Source organism: Temnothorax curvispinosus, unplaced genomic scaffold (genome assembly GCF_003070985.1).
Source record: "Temnothorax curvispinosus isolate PA1 unplaced genomic scaffold, ASM307098v1 QBEX01018231.1, whole genome shotgun sequence".
Classification (NCBI taxonomy): Eukaryota; Metazoa; Arthropoda; class Insecta; order Hymenoptera; family Formicidae; genus Temnothorax; species Temnothorax curvispinosus.
Window position 1 is genome coordinate 89142 of NW_020228011.1, and position 16940 is coordinate 106081.

At 34.3% G+C, this 16940-nt stretch overlaps 2 protein-coding genes and 1 long non-coding RNA gene across 6 annotated transcripts; all 3 read left to right on the plus strand.

The window, feature by feature from the left end:
• Nucleotides 1-781: 781 nt before the first annotated feature.
• On the plus strand, nt 782-4563 carry LOC112468216 (leukotriene A-4 hydrolase-like). Its single transcript, XM_025037304.1, has 10 exons — nt 782-900; nt 1377-1492; nt 1582-1830; nt 1934-2002; nt 2303-2573; nt 2776-3077; nt 3271-3540; nt 3630-3922; nt 3995-4259; nt 4418-4563. Exons 1-10 carry the CDS (start codon nt 852-854, stop codon nt 4421-4423), a joined length of 1890 nt encoding a protein of 629 aa, XP_024893072.1. The 5' UTR covers nt 782-851; the 3' UTR covers nt 4424-4563.
• A 2229-nt stretch (nt 4564-6792) lies between these two features.
• Nucleotides 6793-8447, plus strand: LOC112468222. The gene is made up of 2 exons (XR_003042366.1): nt 6793-7675; nt 8356-8447. It is a non-coding gene; the product is annotated as an uncharacterized LOC112468222 (long non-coding RNA).
• A 1338-nt stretch (nt 8448-9785) lies between these two features.
• On the plus strand, nt 9786-13317 carry LOC112468223. 4 transcript variants are annotated; one of them, XM_025037319.1, is made up of 5 exons: nt 9786-9941; nt 10007-11299; nt 11360-12211; nt 12307-12508; nt 12596-13317. In XM_025037319.1, exons 2-5 carry the CDS (start codon nt 10112-10114, stop codon nt 12871-12873), a joined length of 2520 nt encoding a protein of 839 aa, XP_024893087.1. In that variant the 5' UTR covers nt 9786-9941; nt 10007-10111; the 3' UTR covers nt 12874-13317. The 4 variants fall into 4 exon arrangements, with proteins under 4 accessions (XP_024893087.1, XP_024893089.1, XP_024893090.1 ...); XM_025037321.1 differs by having other exon boundaries at nt 11378-12211; XM_025037322.1 differs by having other exon boundaries at nt 9787-9941; nt 10007-10835; nt 10935-12211.
• Nucleotides 13318-16940: the final 3623 nt, after the last annotated feature.

A 16940-nucleotide genomic window follows, 5' to 3' on the forward strand; every position in this document is an offset into this window, starting at 1 on the left:
GTATCTTTTATTAGTTAACAATATTTTCCTCAAATTTGCAATGCGCAATGTGCGCAGGTTTGTGGAAGTATACGCGATAAATAATAAATATATATCCTTGTCTTCTAAAATACACATTCTTACACCTAATCAATTATCTCAGCAACTTATACATCCTGCTATACATCCTTCAATCTGTGACAAATAGACAAGACATCATAATTATACGAACCATAAAAATAATCATATAAATATATCCCAGGTAGCAAGCACACGTCAATTGACGTCAAAAGTCTGTCATTTTGACGTCTTTTGACGTCAATTGACGTCAAAATGACGAGTGCTTGCTACCTCGCTGGGATTGCATGATTTCTTTCAATAAATATGTCGCGTATTCATTGCACTGTATAGATCGCGTACGATTTTCAATTTTGTGAATTTCTTATCGAGGAACAACGTTAATACAACGGTATATTTAATTTGTATAACGTCATTTCAAAATCGTCTTTTCTTCCGCTCTATTATTTCCACGATTCTCATGTCGAAATTGTTCAACTGCAAATCTAACATCTCGACTATATGCTGCAATATTATGTTTCAATATTTAAATTTTAAACAAATAAATACAAAAATAAAGCCTAGTAAGTGTAACCGAAGTAAACAATCCCTCGATTTGTCTCATATATATTCAGTCCTTCATATTAGTGGCTGAAAGTCACGGCCTCTTCGGCTATCCGGTACTCTAATAAACAGACGATGTTGCCAGACAAAGGAAAATATGTGAGCAAAGGTATAAGAATCATAACTGCTGTCAGTTTACAACGGTCCGTTACAGAGGATTATACGGAGCTGTGTAGAGTAACTCTTCTAACATGGATATTCTTTCAACAAATAATGATCCATACAGCTGTGCGCTACCAGGTACTTTAATTATTTAATTAGCTACATGAAAATGACGTAAAGTATTTAAAATGTTTCTATTTATTCTTTTTTATTAAGAATATAAAATGAAATGACAAATGTTAGCACAATTCATTTGGGAAGACGAGATTCTCTTCCCGTTGTACATACATTTAATATACGTGTCTTTAGTAATTAACAATTTTCAAAATTAGATTGCTATTTCGCGACGTTAATTAACTTACAATATTCTCAAGTGCATAAACTGGTGTTAGCATATAAAGATTTGAAAATTATTTATGTATTATAAATATATCAAGAAACACGGTAGTGTCTCACGTAAATGATACCGTACGCAATTATTATGTTAATTTTAATTACAATATATCGTTTTTTGTCATGTACTTTTGTCATGTGCATTACATTTCTATATTACCAATTATTATCAATATTAACTTATATATTTTTTAAATTTCTGTACCTGTCTTAATTATTAGAACTTGCGCGTGTAACCCATACCCATTTAGAGTTGAATGTGGATTTCGAACACAAAGTTCTTAAAGGGAAAGCGATTTTGACTATAATGAAAGAATGGTCAGATGCACAGACTGTTGTGAGTATAAGTAGTGAGATATTTTTTTTTACATTCAGCAAAAATTTTGACTTATTATTGATATGTATAGTAATGCCGAATAATTATAGTTTCTGGATAGCTGCAATCTTGATATAAAAAAAGTCACAGATTATAATACTGGGTCACCGTTATGTTATGATATTGGACCTAATTGTTCTCGCGGAAGTATATTTAAGATAAAGTTGCCAAAAATAAAGCATGTAAAATGTAAAATAGAGATTGAATACCAAACAAGTGAACATTCACGTGCACTAATTTGGCTAACACCTGAGCAAACTGCCGATGGCAAATATCCTTTCCTATTGTCTAACCCCAAGGTAAACTTACAGTTAAATAGATAAATAAACAAATCAATTTATCTTGATCAACGTACGTTAAATATAGATTAAATACGTTAAATATAGATTTCAAATCTTCTAGTATACATATGCAAGAGCCATGTTCCCATGCCAAGACACACCATCTGTCAAAAATCAGTATTCTGCTAAGGTAAGAATTTATACATAGACGATATTTATATGGATTATTTACTCGTTAAATTTATACATATAAACACAGTAACACGATTATTATTAATAGAATTTATAAAGTAACGAAAAGTTTGGAAAGAAATTGTTATATGTAAATAAAATTAATTTTAATGTATGTTTGAAAATATATACATATGTATCTATATTTATAATAATTTATTTATATCTATATACATATATGTTTACATGTTCTTTAAGCTGTTTTGGTAAAAATTAAATTAAACGGTCTATTTCATGTGTCTTAAATTATTATTTCTAGATTTCAACACCAAAGAATTTTAGTGTTATAATGTCCGCAACTTTGATAGTTATAATTGAAACTCAAGACCAAGTTACACATAAATTCGTTCAAAGGAGTCTAACACCGGCTTACGGGGTATTTATTGCTGTGGGATCACTGAAGGAGGCGAAACTTGGTCCAAGAAGCATTGTGTTTGCTGAATCCAAATTTATCGATGAAAGCCGCACGATGTTTGAGAATTTTGAAAGCATGTTGCAGATTGCCGATCACTTATGTGGATTTTCTTTAGGTAAAACATCGATTAAATTACATATATTAATCAACTTAATAAAACACACACACACACAATAAGTTTTATTTTTGTAGATTATAAATTCTCTTCTTTTTTATTTATTACTTATTATTTATTATTTATTTATTTATTTATTTTTATTATTTATTATTTATTAATTATTTATTTATTATTCTTTTTATTACATTAAAATTTCTAGAGAATCAAAATATATGCGTGCTTCCACCAACTATCTCACCAAAGTATTTCACAGTACAATGTCTAAACGTGATATTTGTATCGCCATCTTTACTTCGCGGAGATATCTATTTAGTCAGTTCACTTGCTCAGCAAATCTCACACTTGTGGACAGAGTATATTGTTGTAAATTATGACCACATGTGGTTGAATAAGAGTATCGGTATGTTTATTTGCAAAAAATTTATAAACAACATGCCGATTGATGAAGAAAAGAAGGAATTTTTGCGAATGAAAATGGACCGCAAACTGGTAAAAAGCTGGGTAAAGTATTAACTTTTATTACAGATAAAACAAATAAAGTAATAAATAATGTCGAATATTATAATAATAATATTTTGTAATACATATACACACAATTAATACTCTCTCTCTCTCTCACACACACACGCACACACACACATACACACACGTTTTGGTATTCCTACTATACATTATTACCGAAAATGTATTATAGACTGAAGGATACAAGGATATCGGTAGATTACAAAGTTTAATACCCAGATTGAGAAATATTTCGCCTAATTATCTCATGGAATGTGTGCCTTATGAAGTGGGATGTATGCTCTTGGAACAGTTAGAGCATGAATTAGAATTACCATCGGTATTCGGATATTTAAAATATCTTAAAATATATTTTCATACTTTTCTATACAAAAGTATAAACACACACGATTGGATAATAAGCTTGATTGATCATGGTGTTAATTTTTGTAAGAAAGAAAAGGTGACGAAATTTTTATTCAAATATAAATTATGGTTTTATCAGTATTTATATTTTTAGTATTAGAAATAATAATTTTTGTGTTGTTTTAGATGATAACTTCTTTTGATTGGAGCATATACTTTTTTTGCACAGAACCACTTATTCCAGACATTTCAATAACCGCGTTGGAAACAGCATGTTCCAATTTAGCGGAAGAATGGATAAGATTGGATGATAATGCCGAAGATATACCTCGTAAATTCGTAGACGTAAACTCTTATTCTGATATTGAGAAGAGAGAATTTTTAAAATACCTATTTGATTCGTCTGTCGACCTGACCGTGATCAAAATGAATTTAATGTCAAATTATTTTGAGTCCCATAGCCAGAGTTATGAAATACGGTAAATATGGAATATATCCGCGTTTAGACTGATTCACATTTGCGTAATGTATAACATGCACCTATTTCTCAGGTTCCGTTGGATACGTTTGTGTATCAAAAATCGATGGGAACCTATAGTCGATACCGCCTTGAATTTCGCCACTCACTTTTCTACGCCAAAGTATGCGTGTTCTATATTTAAAGATTTATACGACTGGAAAAAAATACGTCTAATAACGATCGAAACATATATACGCAACCAGAAAAAGTTCTTTCATGAAACTCAGGAAAAAATAAATTCAATTCTGCATCTAAATATTGACATTAACAACCAAATCCCCTTTCCTTTTTATAAAGTAAGTCAATATTAACTGACATACGAAGTAATTTATTTAGACTATAACAAATGTTGTACAATTTATTGAAGAAATGTAAAAATTTTTATATCATACATATTTTGCGGGATAACTTGACTAAAATTTAAAAAGTTGTTTATTTTGTCTGTGAATTACAGGTCTGAGAATTGAAAACGAGTTGGTGCGCAACAGGATATGATGACAATTCTTATTGGATCGTTAAAAATATTTAAATTTGTGAAAAAAATTAATTATATAAAATATAAATAATTTTGTTAATAATCGATAAATAAATCTATCTCTGCATGAACATTTCGTTAAATTTTTTCCTCGTAATAAAATGATGTACAGGTTGCTTCATATAAAACATCAGAAATCCTTATAGGTGTAACCAAAATAAACAAATCCCTCGTTTTGTCTCACACACACATTCAATCTTTTATATACTAGCTGAAAGTCACATCCTCTTCGGTTATCCGGTATTCTAATAAACCGACAATGTTGCCAGACAAAGGAAAATATGTGCAAAGAAGCGATAACTGTAACTGCTATCAGTTTATAACGGTCCATTACAGAGGATTATAAGGAGCTATAACGCGTGACTCTTTTAAAATAGAAATTCTTTCAACAATTCTAATGATCCATACAGCTGTGCGCAATCAGGTACTTTAATTGTTACATGAATTTAATTAGCTACATGAATATAATATAAAACATTTAAAATATTTTTATTCATTCTTTTTTTCAAAAATATAGAATGACAAATGTTAGCACAATTCATTTAAAAAGACTTCGAAAGATGAAACTTATTTCCCCCTGTCTCACATACTTTTAACACACGTATCTTTATTAGAATTAACAATTTTCCAAAATTAGATTACTATTTCGCGTTAATTAACTTACAATCTTGTGCAAATCTTCTTAAAGATATAATAAAATGTGTTCGCATAAAATCTTGAAAATTATTTGCGTATTATAAATATATAAATAATACCGTACGCACAATGATTATGATAATTTTAATTACAATATATTGTTTTTGTCATATATTTACGTACTACATTTTTATATTATCACTTATCAATTATATATTTTTTAAATTTCTGTATTTCTCTAATTAATAGAATTTGCGCATGTAACCCATACCCATTTATAATTGAATGTGGACTTTAGTCGAAAAGTTCTAGAAGGGGAAAAGCGATGTTGACTGTAGAAAGAAAACTTACAGCTAACGCGCCAGTAGTGAGTAGATAGTTCCTTTTATATATTAAATTACAATTTTGATTTATTAATTATTATTGATATATAATACCGAGCAATAGGTTTCTAGATAATAACGGTCTGGATATAAATGATAAACGTCACAGATTTTGTTACTCGGTCACCGTTACACATTATGCTATTAGATTTAATTATCGTGGTAACATTATTGGGATAATGTTACCACGAAATCGTCTTTTCTTTTACAATATAAAATAGAGATTGTCTACAAAACAAGTGAAAATTCACTTCTCTACTTTGGCTAACACCTGAGCAAACTGCCGATGGTAGGCATCCTTACTTTTGTTTAGCATCAAGGTAAACTTATAATTAAATAAACAAATAAATAAAGCAATTTATCTAGATTAACGTACGTTAAATACAGACTTCAAATCTTTTAGTGTTTGAAAGTCAAAACGAAATATATATTATTTATATCGTGTGGTATGCAATTCAAACTCGTCGATATTCGCTGCCCGGTAACGTTCGTCGTGAGCGCGCGATCACGCGCCTCGCGAAGAGCGTCGCGCGCGATTATTCGTTAAGGCACCGCGCCTCGCAACAGTAGCACGTGCTCGACGCGCGAGCATTAGCAACCCCATAAAGAAAAACTAAAGCTTGAAAATAGAATCACGCTCCGCGCGATTGGCCGAATAAGCGCGTTCACCTGTTTTCCACGGCGCGACCGCCGAACGAAGAGTCTCGGAGCGGGCAGAAGACTTTGAATCGTCAGCTCGTTCGTACGGGAGCTGACGATCTTTGATAAAATCTCGTGTCGTGCGTTCTAAGATTGAAAATTGTTTGCGTGCGGTAAAACACTGTAGTGTTCTGTGATTTTGTGAGCTGACGCCCGTATCATTTTCGCGATTGTCCTCGGCCTCGCGATCCAAGATCTCCGTCGGCCGCGAGCAAGCAAGATCTCCGACTGCAGAACTTCAAGATCTCCGATTTTTACATCTGATTCACGGAACGGCCTTGTCAGAAGGACGAAAATCTCCGCGTGTACGCGAATTGCTCCGGGCGTCGCCTTGCGACACGAACTCTCAAGTTTTTCTCCTGCACACGATCCTTCAGCGAATCTGATGAGGATTCGCGCAATAAACGACTGTCTTTCGCGCTCATCTGTGAGCGTATCCCGGCATTTCAATCAGGACGATCTCGTAGAGATCGGCTCCCGAATATTTAGTATACATATTACATATGCAAGAACCATATATGTTTCCATGCCAAGACGCGCCGTCTGTTAAATCTACGTATTCGGCTGAGGTAAAAATTTATACATAAACAGTATTTATATGGATTCTTTACTTGTTTATACATATAAATGCGATTGTTAATTATTCATTTATATCATATGTAAAAGTAATAAAAAATTGGAAGAAACTAAATGCATGTAATAACAAGAAATTGCAAAGTATGTTCGTAAATATATTTTTACATATGTATCTATCTTACATTGATATATCTATAAACGTTTTTATAACACGCACACCTATTTCTCAGGTTCCGTTGGATACGTTTGGGTATCAAAAATCGATACGAACATCAACTATAGGTTCGTAATGATTTTTTATTCCCAAACGTGTGTTGCCTCTACTTCATCAAATATTGGTTCGATATCGATTTATGTTACTCTTTTCTACGCCAAAGTATAAACGTTTTTATAAACTGTTTTGGTGAAAATTAAATTAAAACGTTTTTTATTTTGTATGTATATTTCATACGTTTTTTTATTTCTTATAGATTTTAGTACCGAGGAATTTTAAAGTTATAACTTATAACGCAATGTTAATACTGTAAAATTCTTCGGCATTGAAATCTAGAATTGCAACGTTGGAAAATGTATCTGAAACTCAAGGCCAAGCCATATATGAATTCGTTCAAACGAGATCAATACCGGCTTATATGAGGTAGTTATTGCTGTGAGATCACTATAGAGAAGGCGAAGCTTGGTCCAAAAGAAGCAATTTGTTTGCTGAAGCCAAATTTATCGATGAAAGCTGCCGCACGGCGTTTGAGATTTTTGAAAGCATGTTGCAGATTGCCGGCGACTTATGTGGAGTTAATTTTTTGGATGAACTGGATGTAAATTTTCGGCGGTATCAAGATGCTCACTCGGCAAATCTCACACATCTGGGCAGAGTATATAGTTACAGGTATACATTATAATTTATCAATAAACATTATACCGAGACCAATTTATATAATGTTTTGTAAAGTAACATATTGAGGCCGAGGTTGTGTACGTAAGAGTCGATCTCGAGTTCGATATGTTTAATTCGTTACAAAAAAATTATAAATTGAATGCCGATTGATGAGAAAACAGAGGAATTTTTGGAAATAAAAATAAAGCACAAACTGCTAAAAAGGGTAAAGTATTAACATTGATTAGATAAATCAAATGGAGTAATAAATAATGTCGAATATGGTGACAGATAACAATATTTTGTAATATACACGCAAGAATGTCGTTTGAAACGCAAATAGATATCATTTGTACCCAAACAACCAACGACATTATTTAAGTTTACTTTATCAACAACATTACCTTTCCTATGTTTGAAATAAGTGAATATTAATTGACATACAAAGTAATTTATTTATAATAGAGAAAAAACGTATAAGAAATGTTGTACTATTTGTGAGATAAATGTGGTAAAAATAGATTTTTACGCCACGTTATTTGCAAGGCAACTTTGTTAAAATTAAAAAACTTGTATATTTTGTCTGTAGATATCCAACGACTGAAAGTGAGTCAGTTTGCAGCCACGCGTGACATCGATTTTTATTGGATCGTAAAAATATTTTACTTTACAAAAAAATGTATTAATTACAGAATCAAATAAACAATAAGGAGAGAGATTTCACCAAGCAGCCAAGCCTATGGATGAGATACGATAAAGGAAAGAAACTGGATTCTATTCTGGCTGACATATGTTGGTCCTTGAGGACGACGTTTTTAAACTGCCGCTAAGAAAAATAAACAATAATTTTCAACTATTCCTTCTTCAATTTTTTTTTTATGTAATTGATTTTATTTCATTACTTTTAAATAAAAATAATGTTCAGAAAGTTAAATTTTTATTAAAATGTCATTATTTTATAATTATGCTTTAAAATAAAGCCGAATTTGGTTTTAAATGTAGCTGAAAGTGGCCAACCATCGAATTAAAAAAAAAAGTACTTTGATGTAACGTAAACGAACTATTAGTATATATCAGTGTACTATATGGAAGCACCCACCCAACATAATCCATCAGCGAAATTCAATAATTATTTTGGCTGTAGTATACTGTGTAATTAAAAAAATGTGTACGCAGGCAAATTGTAAAAATTTGTGACTAAATCAAAATATAAAATAACTTCTTAGAAGATGTAATATCGATCAAAATTAAGCCGCGATCTTTTGGAAGCAGTGTGTATGGTATAATCATAAAATTCTTGGCAATTATAATTAATATACAGAATAATAAGATAATAATAAGATAATTTAAATGTAGCGCTTTTCTATCGCTCATATCGCACTTCATTCACTTTATTGTTACCTCTGGTAGTGACGTTCGAAAGAGATTGCCCTTCGTTGCGCTCGCGTTGCAAATCCAATTGTGGTTAATAAAATCTATCTGCATCGTGATGTTTCATTTTTATTACATTTTTCTCCCGACTGCTGCCAACCTTCGGTTGGCGAAGACGAGGGAGTATGCGTTTTACATAACAATTTTAAAAAGTACCGAATGCGTTCCAAAAATCATTGAAACGAAGCAGTCCCTGCGCACAAATATCTAGATATTTCTAATGGAGGATCCACACCGGCGTCCGACGCACACGGCACCATATGTTTGATATCCAATAGGAAAGTTCGTTTTCTAAAATTTCTAGTTAATGATTTTTTTGTTCCTAGACAATAGAATTCTCTTATTGGACGTCGGATCGTCGGACGCCGGACGCGGTATTTTATTTGTCGCGCGACAAATTTTTCAAGCGTGTTGATTGGTCACAAGATGGAAAAGTTCTCAAGTCTTTATCTTGTAGCCAATCAATACGCTTGAATAGTTTTGTCGTACGATAATGCAATAGTTGGCCTAGTTTACACCGATCTCTTGATACGCGTATCAAATAGTATATTTGAACTGATCAGCCAATAATCAGACTTATTTACTAGTTATTTACTATTTAATACGCGTATCAAGTGATCGATGTAAACTAGGTCAGTACCTTTAATTCGGAAATGCTCGTTTTCAAGCGCTGCACACGCGCGGAAGAATCTTGCTGGAGCGCAGTCCGCCGATCGCAGGAGGTCGTCGATTAAGGGGATGGCCCAGGGATCTCCCCTCGTAGCAGTGATTCCTGTTCCGTTTATTGTTGCATATGCATGCAGATTGATCTTGGCAAGTCATTCTTTGCGATTGAGTTCGTTGAATCGTATGTGTATTTTATTATCTGAGAAAAGGTAATTTCTCACTTTAAGCATCATTTATTTGACACAGGTTATATCCCCGACATCTGAGGGGGATTTTACCGCGGGATCGAGAGAAGTGGCGCGAAGCCGGAGAGGGGTCTTTATGTCGACGTTTTGAGGCTCGCGCATGTAAATGGACATTCCGGCGGAATCCCCCCCGTCGGCGAAGAAAAGGCGCACGCTGACGGAGGAGAGCAAACAGCGGCCGCTGGAGTGCGAACAGAAATTCCAGCGGCCGCTGGAATGTATACGGGAATTCAAGCTGCCGCAGCAGTTCCCCAGCACGATAGAACAGGCTCGGAAGAGCGGTATAGGTGTCAAGCCTCTCTCGTCGAATGTGATTGTGTCAGCATCCGGTCCCAAGTCGGATGTTCGAGTTCCCTATAATCTGCAGAAGCTGAGAATCCTGTCTCCAAAAGGAAGAGATCTGGGTGAGTTCAACGTAAAGCTGAAACCCGCCGAGCCGCAAGGGAGCAGCATGATTACCATCGCCAAGCTCAAGCCTGTTAAAAAGTTACTGACGCTAGCTCCGATCCCACATCCGATGTTTCCACAGAAGATACTTCCGCAGAGCATCGGAAACATTCCGAAGAAAAATTGGACACAGCTGTCTTGCGGCAGGAGCATTATTTCTTGCGTTGATAATGGAAGTGGGTTGCATCAGCAGCAATCTAAGACCCAACCGATGAACATAATACTCTTGAATGATCAAGGTATGGAAGATAATGTGAAAAAACAGATGCTTAATAGTAATATTAATATTAGTACTAAATTAATGCCAATTAATGCCAAGGCACCTTCTACGAATGGGATAAGTTCTAAACGTTCTGTGTGTCAACCTGTTGATAGCAGTAATTGTAAGTATGTAGTAATACACCGTGGAACAAGCGATACAGACGTTCGTAATTGTACAAGAATTCAAGAAACTGCTACTGAGAATACCAATGTTTTTTCAGCTATAAAAACACATTCGCATAAAGAACTTGTCAAATCACCGTGTCTCGCAAAGAGTAAGAAACTTGCAAGAATTTCTAGCGATAAGAATGACGCACCGCTGTCTGACAAAAGTTTTAAAACAAATAAGAAAAAACGTGTATATACTGCTATAAACACGGAAAATGGTTGGAAAATGATTAGGCCTTCGAGGAGTGCGAGACTTGGACAGAAATACAATCAGATTGATAAGAATTTAAATCACGACGGCTTACGTGACAACAGTAGAGAAAATTTCAACAGCAATGAAGTCTCGCACAAGTCGCAACAAAAAAGTAATTCACTTCAAGCTAAGTCTGATGTAGTTTCTAAGAGTCAAGTGCCCGAGGTAAACACACAAAATGTTATGACAGTTATACCTAATAATAAAACTCTTTCCTCTAATCAGAATGAAGTTTTGGCGCAGGCAAGTACAAAAGATGTCACGAACGTCCCAGATCTCGATACAGTTGGACGCGAGACACAGTGTGACGATACGCAAAGCGAAGGTTTGAAGGCAGAATCTCGAAATGATCATCTGGTTGTCGACGATCACGCGAGGGATACTCCAGAACCGCAACAAATTACAGACGCTGTACAATCAAATGTACAGGATGAGAATTCGTCTCGGGAAGACCTGTCGGATCGATTGAGTATAATAAAAAAAGCGATGGATAGCGTGAAGGACAATGAGCTGCGCGAGTTGGCGTTGAAGGCCCTGGCCGACTGCGGCATCGGAATCGAGAGATACGTCCCGATACGCCCGCCGGAAGATCACAAAGCCGTGCACGACACGCAAGTGCAGACCACGGTGTTTGGCCTGCTCGATCCTAATTCCTTTATATTGATAAACAAAGATTTGGAAGACGTTCACAGGCTAGATCAGGTTACTCTTCAAGATATGCCCGACAATGAAAATCGATTAGCGGACGATCCGCACTCTAATAATAATTTCGTATCCAACCCTGATGTAAGCGAGCAAGAGAGACCATTCGACGTAGATAGTTTTATGGAAGAATTTTGGAAGGAGGATACAGATGCCCTTAAAATGAAGGAGACTTTATCGATGACGAGAGTAAGATGTAATAGTCTTCTGGAGAATCTGCAAAGAGACTTTGAACGTGTTAAAGAATACGATCAAAATGGCATGTTGAATATACATAACGCCGTCGTCAGCGATAACGTCTATCTCGTTCGGAGACAATTAATAGTACTTCAGCACTGTAAACAAAGCGTCGATACATCAACTGAGGATGGAGTGGTAATTTAATTTCTTTCCTTTATCTAATCTCTCGCATTTAATTTTATCTAATTTTAAAAGACATAGATAGATAATACGTTTTGCATGCTCCGCAGACGAGTTTGGAATTGGCGATCAAGTATGACGCGTGCAGCGAGATAGTGAAGCTCTTACTCGATGCCGGAGCACAACCGGTGATATCAAGATCCATACACGAATCGGCAGTGATTATAGCCAGCAAACAATCGTCACCGATGTTGCCGATGCTCGTTAGCCGGGTCTCGAATTCGGATTTACTCAATCAAATTGATTCGGACGGTAAGATTATTTTATATATATATGTATATGCAAGTGAATTTTTGTAGAACTGGTCACCGTCATTAACGTCATCTGTTGTCTCTCAAGGTCTCGCGGCGATACATTATTGCAGTATACACGGTAATTTGGAAGGAGTCAGGGCGCTTATATCAGCCGGTGCGACTGTAGATCTGAAGGATATGAAATCGGGACGGACAGCATTGTTTCACGCAATAGACAATAGTCATACGTCGGTGACGCAAGTATTGTTAAATTCCGGTGCTGTCGCGAACATTGCGAATTACGCGGGGCAAACTGCTCTGTCCATACTTAGCGATCCGAAAAGTTTAGCTTTTAAAATGTCATTGAAAAAAGACGTGACGTGATCGTTTTCTACTTTTACTATTGTTATGAAATAACGTGCCCTCGACGAAACGTAACACCCTATCAGTGTAAAACTATTTTACGTAATATGACACGAAAATTATTTATTTGTTGGAAATAGTTTTAGTTTTAATACTTATTTAAACTAGTCAAAATAACATAACGTAATACATCTACTACTCTAAGATGACTTCAATCAAATTCCGATTAACTGTACCGGTAATTCAACCGATAAATTGTTTAAGACAAAATTATTAATATTAATAAAACGGTATAGATAATATTTTACAGATTAGTCATCGATTAAGTAATGGAAGGTTATTGAAAATCGCCGTTGAATATTTTCCAGTGTTAATACATTGTTTACATAGTAAACGATTCTTTTCTTTTGTAAAAAAAATTTGTAAAAAGAAGACAAGGAATATATTTAATTTTAACAATGCTGCAAAATTAGATTTCAATATTTATTTTTATATATGTGTGACATAAGTGCTAGTTTTATTTATTTACATGTAAATACTAGGACAGGAATCATTGATCGGACATATGGAGTTTTCCATGAGTCCAGCATCAAAATAATTAAAAGGACAAAATAAAAGCTTTTACAATCTGCTCAATATGTCCACCATTGTTCTCAATACGCGAAGTTAATTTATATCCAGTCAGAAAACGCATGATTAATGATCTCAGAGATAATGATGTTACATGCACATAATGATGCTATATTTATAGGATATTCTGCATAATAGTAGTTTTTTAAGACTATGTTTAAAATATTTGTACATAATTGTGCCAAAAGTTGCATTACATATATTGTATTATATACAATTTATGTATTTGCCTTAACTTTAGATATATGTCCATAAACGTATGTAAAAACGGAAGATGAATAGATTTCATAAGCTAGATGTATTAGAATATGTATTAGAAGAAGTACACTATGCCCAGTGTTCGTGACGATCATTGAATAGCAATTTATTAATTTTTATGCACAACATTATGTACATATTCACATTGGAAATGCGTTTTATAAAATATTACCTTTTATAAGACGATGCAGGAATGGCATAATATTTTTCTTAATGTAAATCAGTATTTTTGTATCGTATTATAAAAACTATTATATTATAATAATAATACTTGAAAATATTACTATTAAGATAATTAAATAATATAATTGATGCTGATATTGTAATTGTAATTACTGTTTAATTTAACCCTACTTATATAGCAGGGTTAAATTAATGTATAATTATTATTCATATATATGTATATGTATATAATAATTATATATATATATATATATATATATTTATATATAAGTATAAATATATATATTTATTATATAATTATAATTACAAAACAGAAATTGATGTATATGGTTTATATAATTTTTCAAAATTTAGTAATTATGTGAGTGATGTTACATAAATTATTTGATTCTAAGAAATAAGTATGAGACTTTAATGGAGCAGTCTAATTGTAAGTTCAAAATAAGGGTTAAAAGAGGAAGTAAGATAATGACTTATTTCCTCATTGATCTTGGAACCAAACAAGTTGCTCAAAATGTTTTTTTTTCTTCAAAAAACACTAATTTCTATAAAAGATACGTGTGTTACTCAAGACAAATTATCTTGTATATCTTTATTATAATAATAGTGTACATTTATTATATTTTTATTTCTGTATCTTTATTTAAATGTTATTACTTTTTTATTTATATGTCCTTATTCTTTTAATATTATAGCTAGCAATAGGCGATTTTTGGCGTGACTCTGGTATAAGTAACCAAAGGGTACCAAACTGCACCAGAACCAATAGCAACTTTGGTATATGTACATACCAAACCGTACCAAACGATCGCCAAAAATCGCCTAATATTACGCCGCGAGACAGAAAGGCGGCGCTTTTTAAAAATGCATGCAAGTCAAATAACGAGAAGATAAATCAGAGAATTTGTTGGTGCATTTGCTCTCCCTGAAAATGAAATTCATGGGCAAATTTCAATTGTCGCAAGTTTAAATTTGCAAACTCGCAAATCCAAGAATGGGAAAAACCACCGAAAGTTACTAGACACGTAAACCCCCAGTTACTAGGCACGTAAAGAGCGGCAAGAGATCGGAAAGTCACTAGAAATTCCTGGGGAAGACCAATTTGATCGAGAGTTCGTTGCCCGAATTAATTTCTTGGTCCCGTATCTTTTGAAGAAAAAAAAGACAAAGATTGTCAAGATGATAATCCGCTTATTTTAATGTAAATTTTATAAAATCTCTGCGTATTAACACATACTACGTTTACGCGAGCATTACTTCTGTAGTAACTTACGATAATTTCTTTGCGTAAACGGGATTTTCCTTCGCGTAAACGGGATTTTGTAGTAACTTACGATAATTTACTCCGCGTAAACGAGTGATATATCGTAAGTTACTACAAAAGTAACGCTTGCGTAAACGTGTAGTAACATGAACGTATAATACTATACGTTTACGCACGAGCGTTACTTCTGTGTTTACGCGGAGTAAATTATCGCAAGTTAAATTACTACAAAATCCCGTTTACACGAAGGAAAATCCCGTTTACCCAAAGGAATTATTGTAAGTTACTACAAAAGTAACGCTCGCGTAACTTATACGTAGTATAAGTATATAGTATATCAAATATGAATTAAATTTAATTGGGATTAGGACGATTTCGAGTATAAATATTAAGCTCCGATTTTAACTTGATCCAGTGATTAATTTAATCAGCACAAATGCTTAAAGGAAAAATTTGTAAATATATAATTTCCAGCCCCCGATTCAATTTTATTCTTTTCTATATTACTACGTTTACGCGATCGTTACTTCTGTAGTAACTTACAATAATTCACTCGTTTACATGAAGGAATTATCGTAAGTTACTACAGAAGTAACGCTCGCGTAAACGTAGTAATAGATTTCATACAAATAGATATGACACATATTTTCAGTTTGGCGGCAGCGCGGGCTCGCTCGGCGAGAGAGTTCGGCTCGCGCCCGCTACGCGGCGCATCGCCAGTATCCTTTTCGCGTAATTAAAATTCAAAATCGATTCCTATAACTAGGGCCGCTCAGCAGGCCCTAACTAAAAGATAAATAGGAATCACTTGAGTTGATTTTCCGCAACCTGCTGGGAATTTTTTCTTCGCAATTAAAATACTGTACGAATTAAGGTGAAATTTCATGGGCAGTGAAAAGTAGCAGCAGATCGTACGGATTGGCTACAAAATAGAGAAGTTCTAGGAACTCGAAAACTTCTCTATTTTATAGCCAATCAGTACAATCTGCTGCTACTTTTCACTGCCCATGAAATTTCACCTTTATATGATTTTTGTTACAGACGCGAATACCCAGTTACTGAGGACAGCTTATTTAGGGCCAATTTCACCAACCACAGTTAGCTTAACTTAACCGATGGTTAAAGTTAACAGAATTGACCAATAGAAATGAATCCACCCTGCTTTCTATTGGTCAATCCTGCTAACTTTAACCGTCGGTTAAGCTAACTGTGGTTGGTGAAATTGGCCCTTAGATTGCTAAAGGAAAGCAATCTAAATAAGCTGTCATCAGTAACTGGGTATTCGCGTCTGTAACAAAAATCGTATAATTCGTACACTTTTAGTTAGGGCCTGCTGAGCGGCCCTAGTTATAGGAATCGATGTTGAATTTTAATTACGCGAAAAGGATACTGGCGATGCGCCGCGTAGCGGGCGCGAGCCGAACTCTCGCCGCGCGAGCCCGCGCTGCCGCCAAACTGAAAATATGTGTCATATCTATTTGTATGAAATCTATTACTACTTACTACGTCTACGCTAGCGTTACTTCTGTAGTAACTTACAATAATTCCTTCTCGTAAACGAGTGAATTATCGTAAGTTACTACAGCAGTAACGCTCGCGTAAACGTAGTAGTAGTAATTGACGCATGCTGACGCAAAAGCTACGTCAAGCTGATCAAACTGCTGCATTAACATTTAATGGTTTTCCCAGACGGCCAACGGTCACGAGAGAGAGAGAGAGAGAGAGAGAGAGAGAGAGAGAGAGAGAGAGAGAG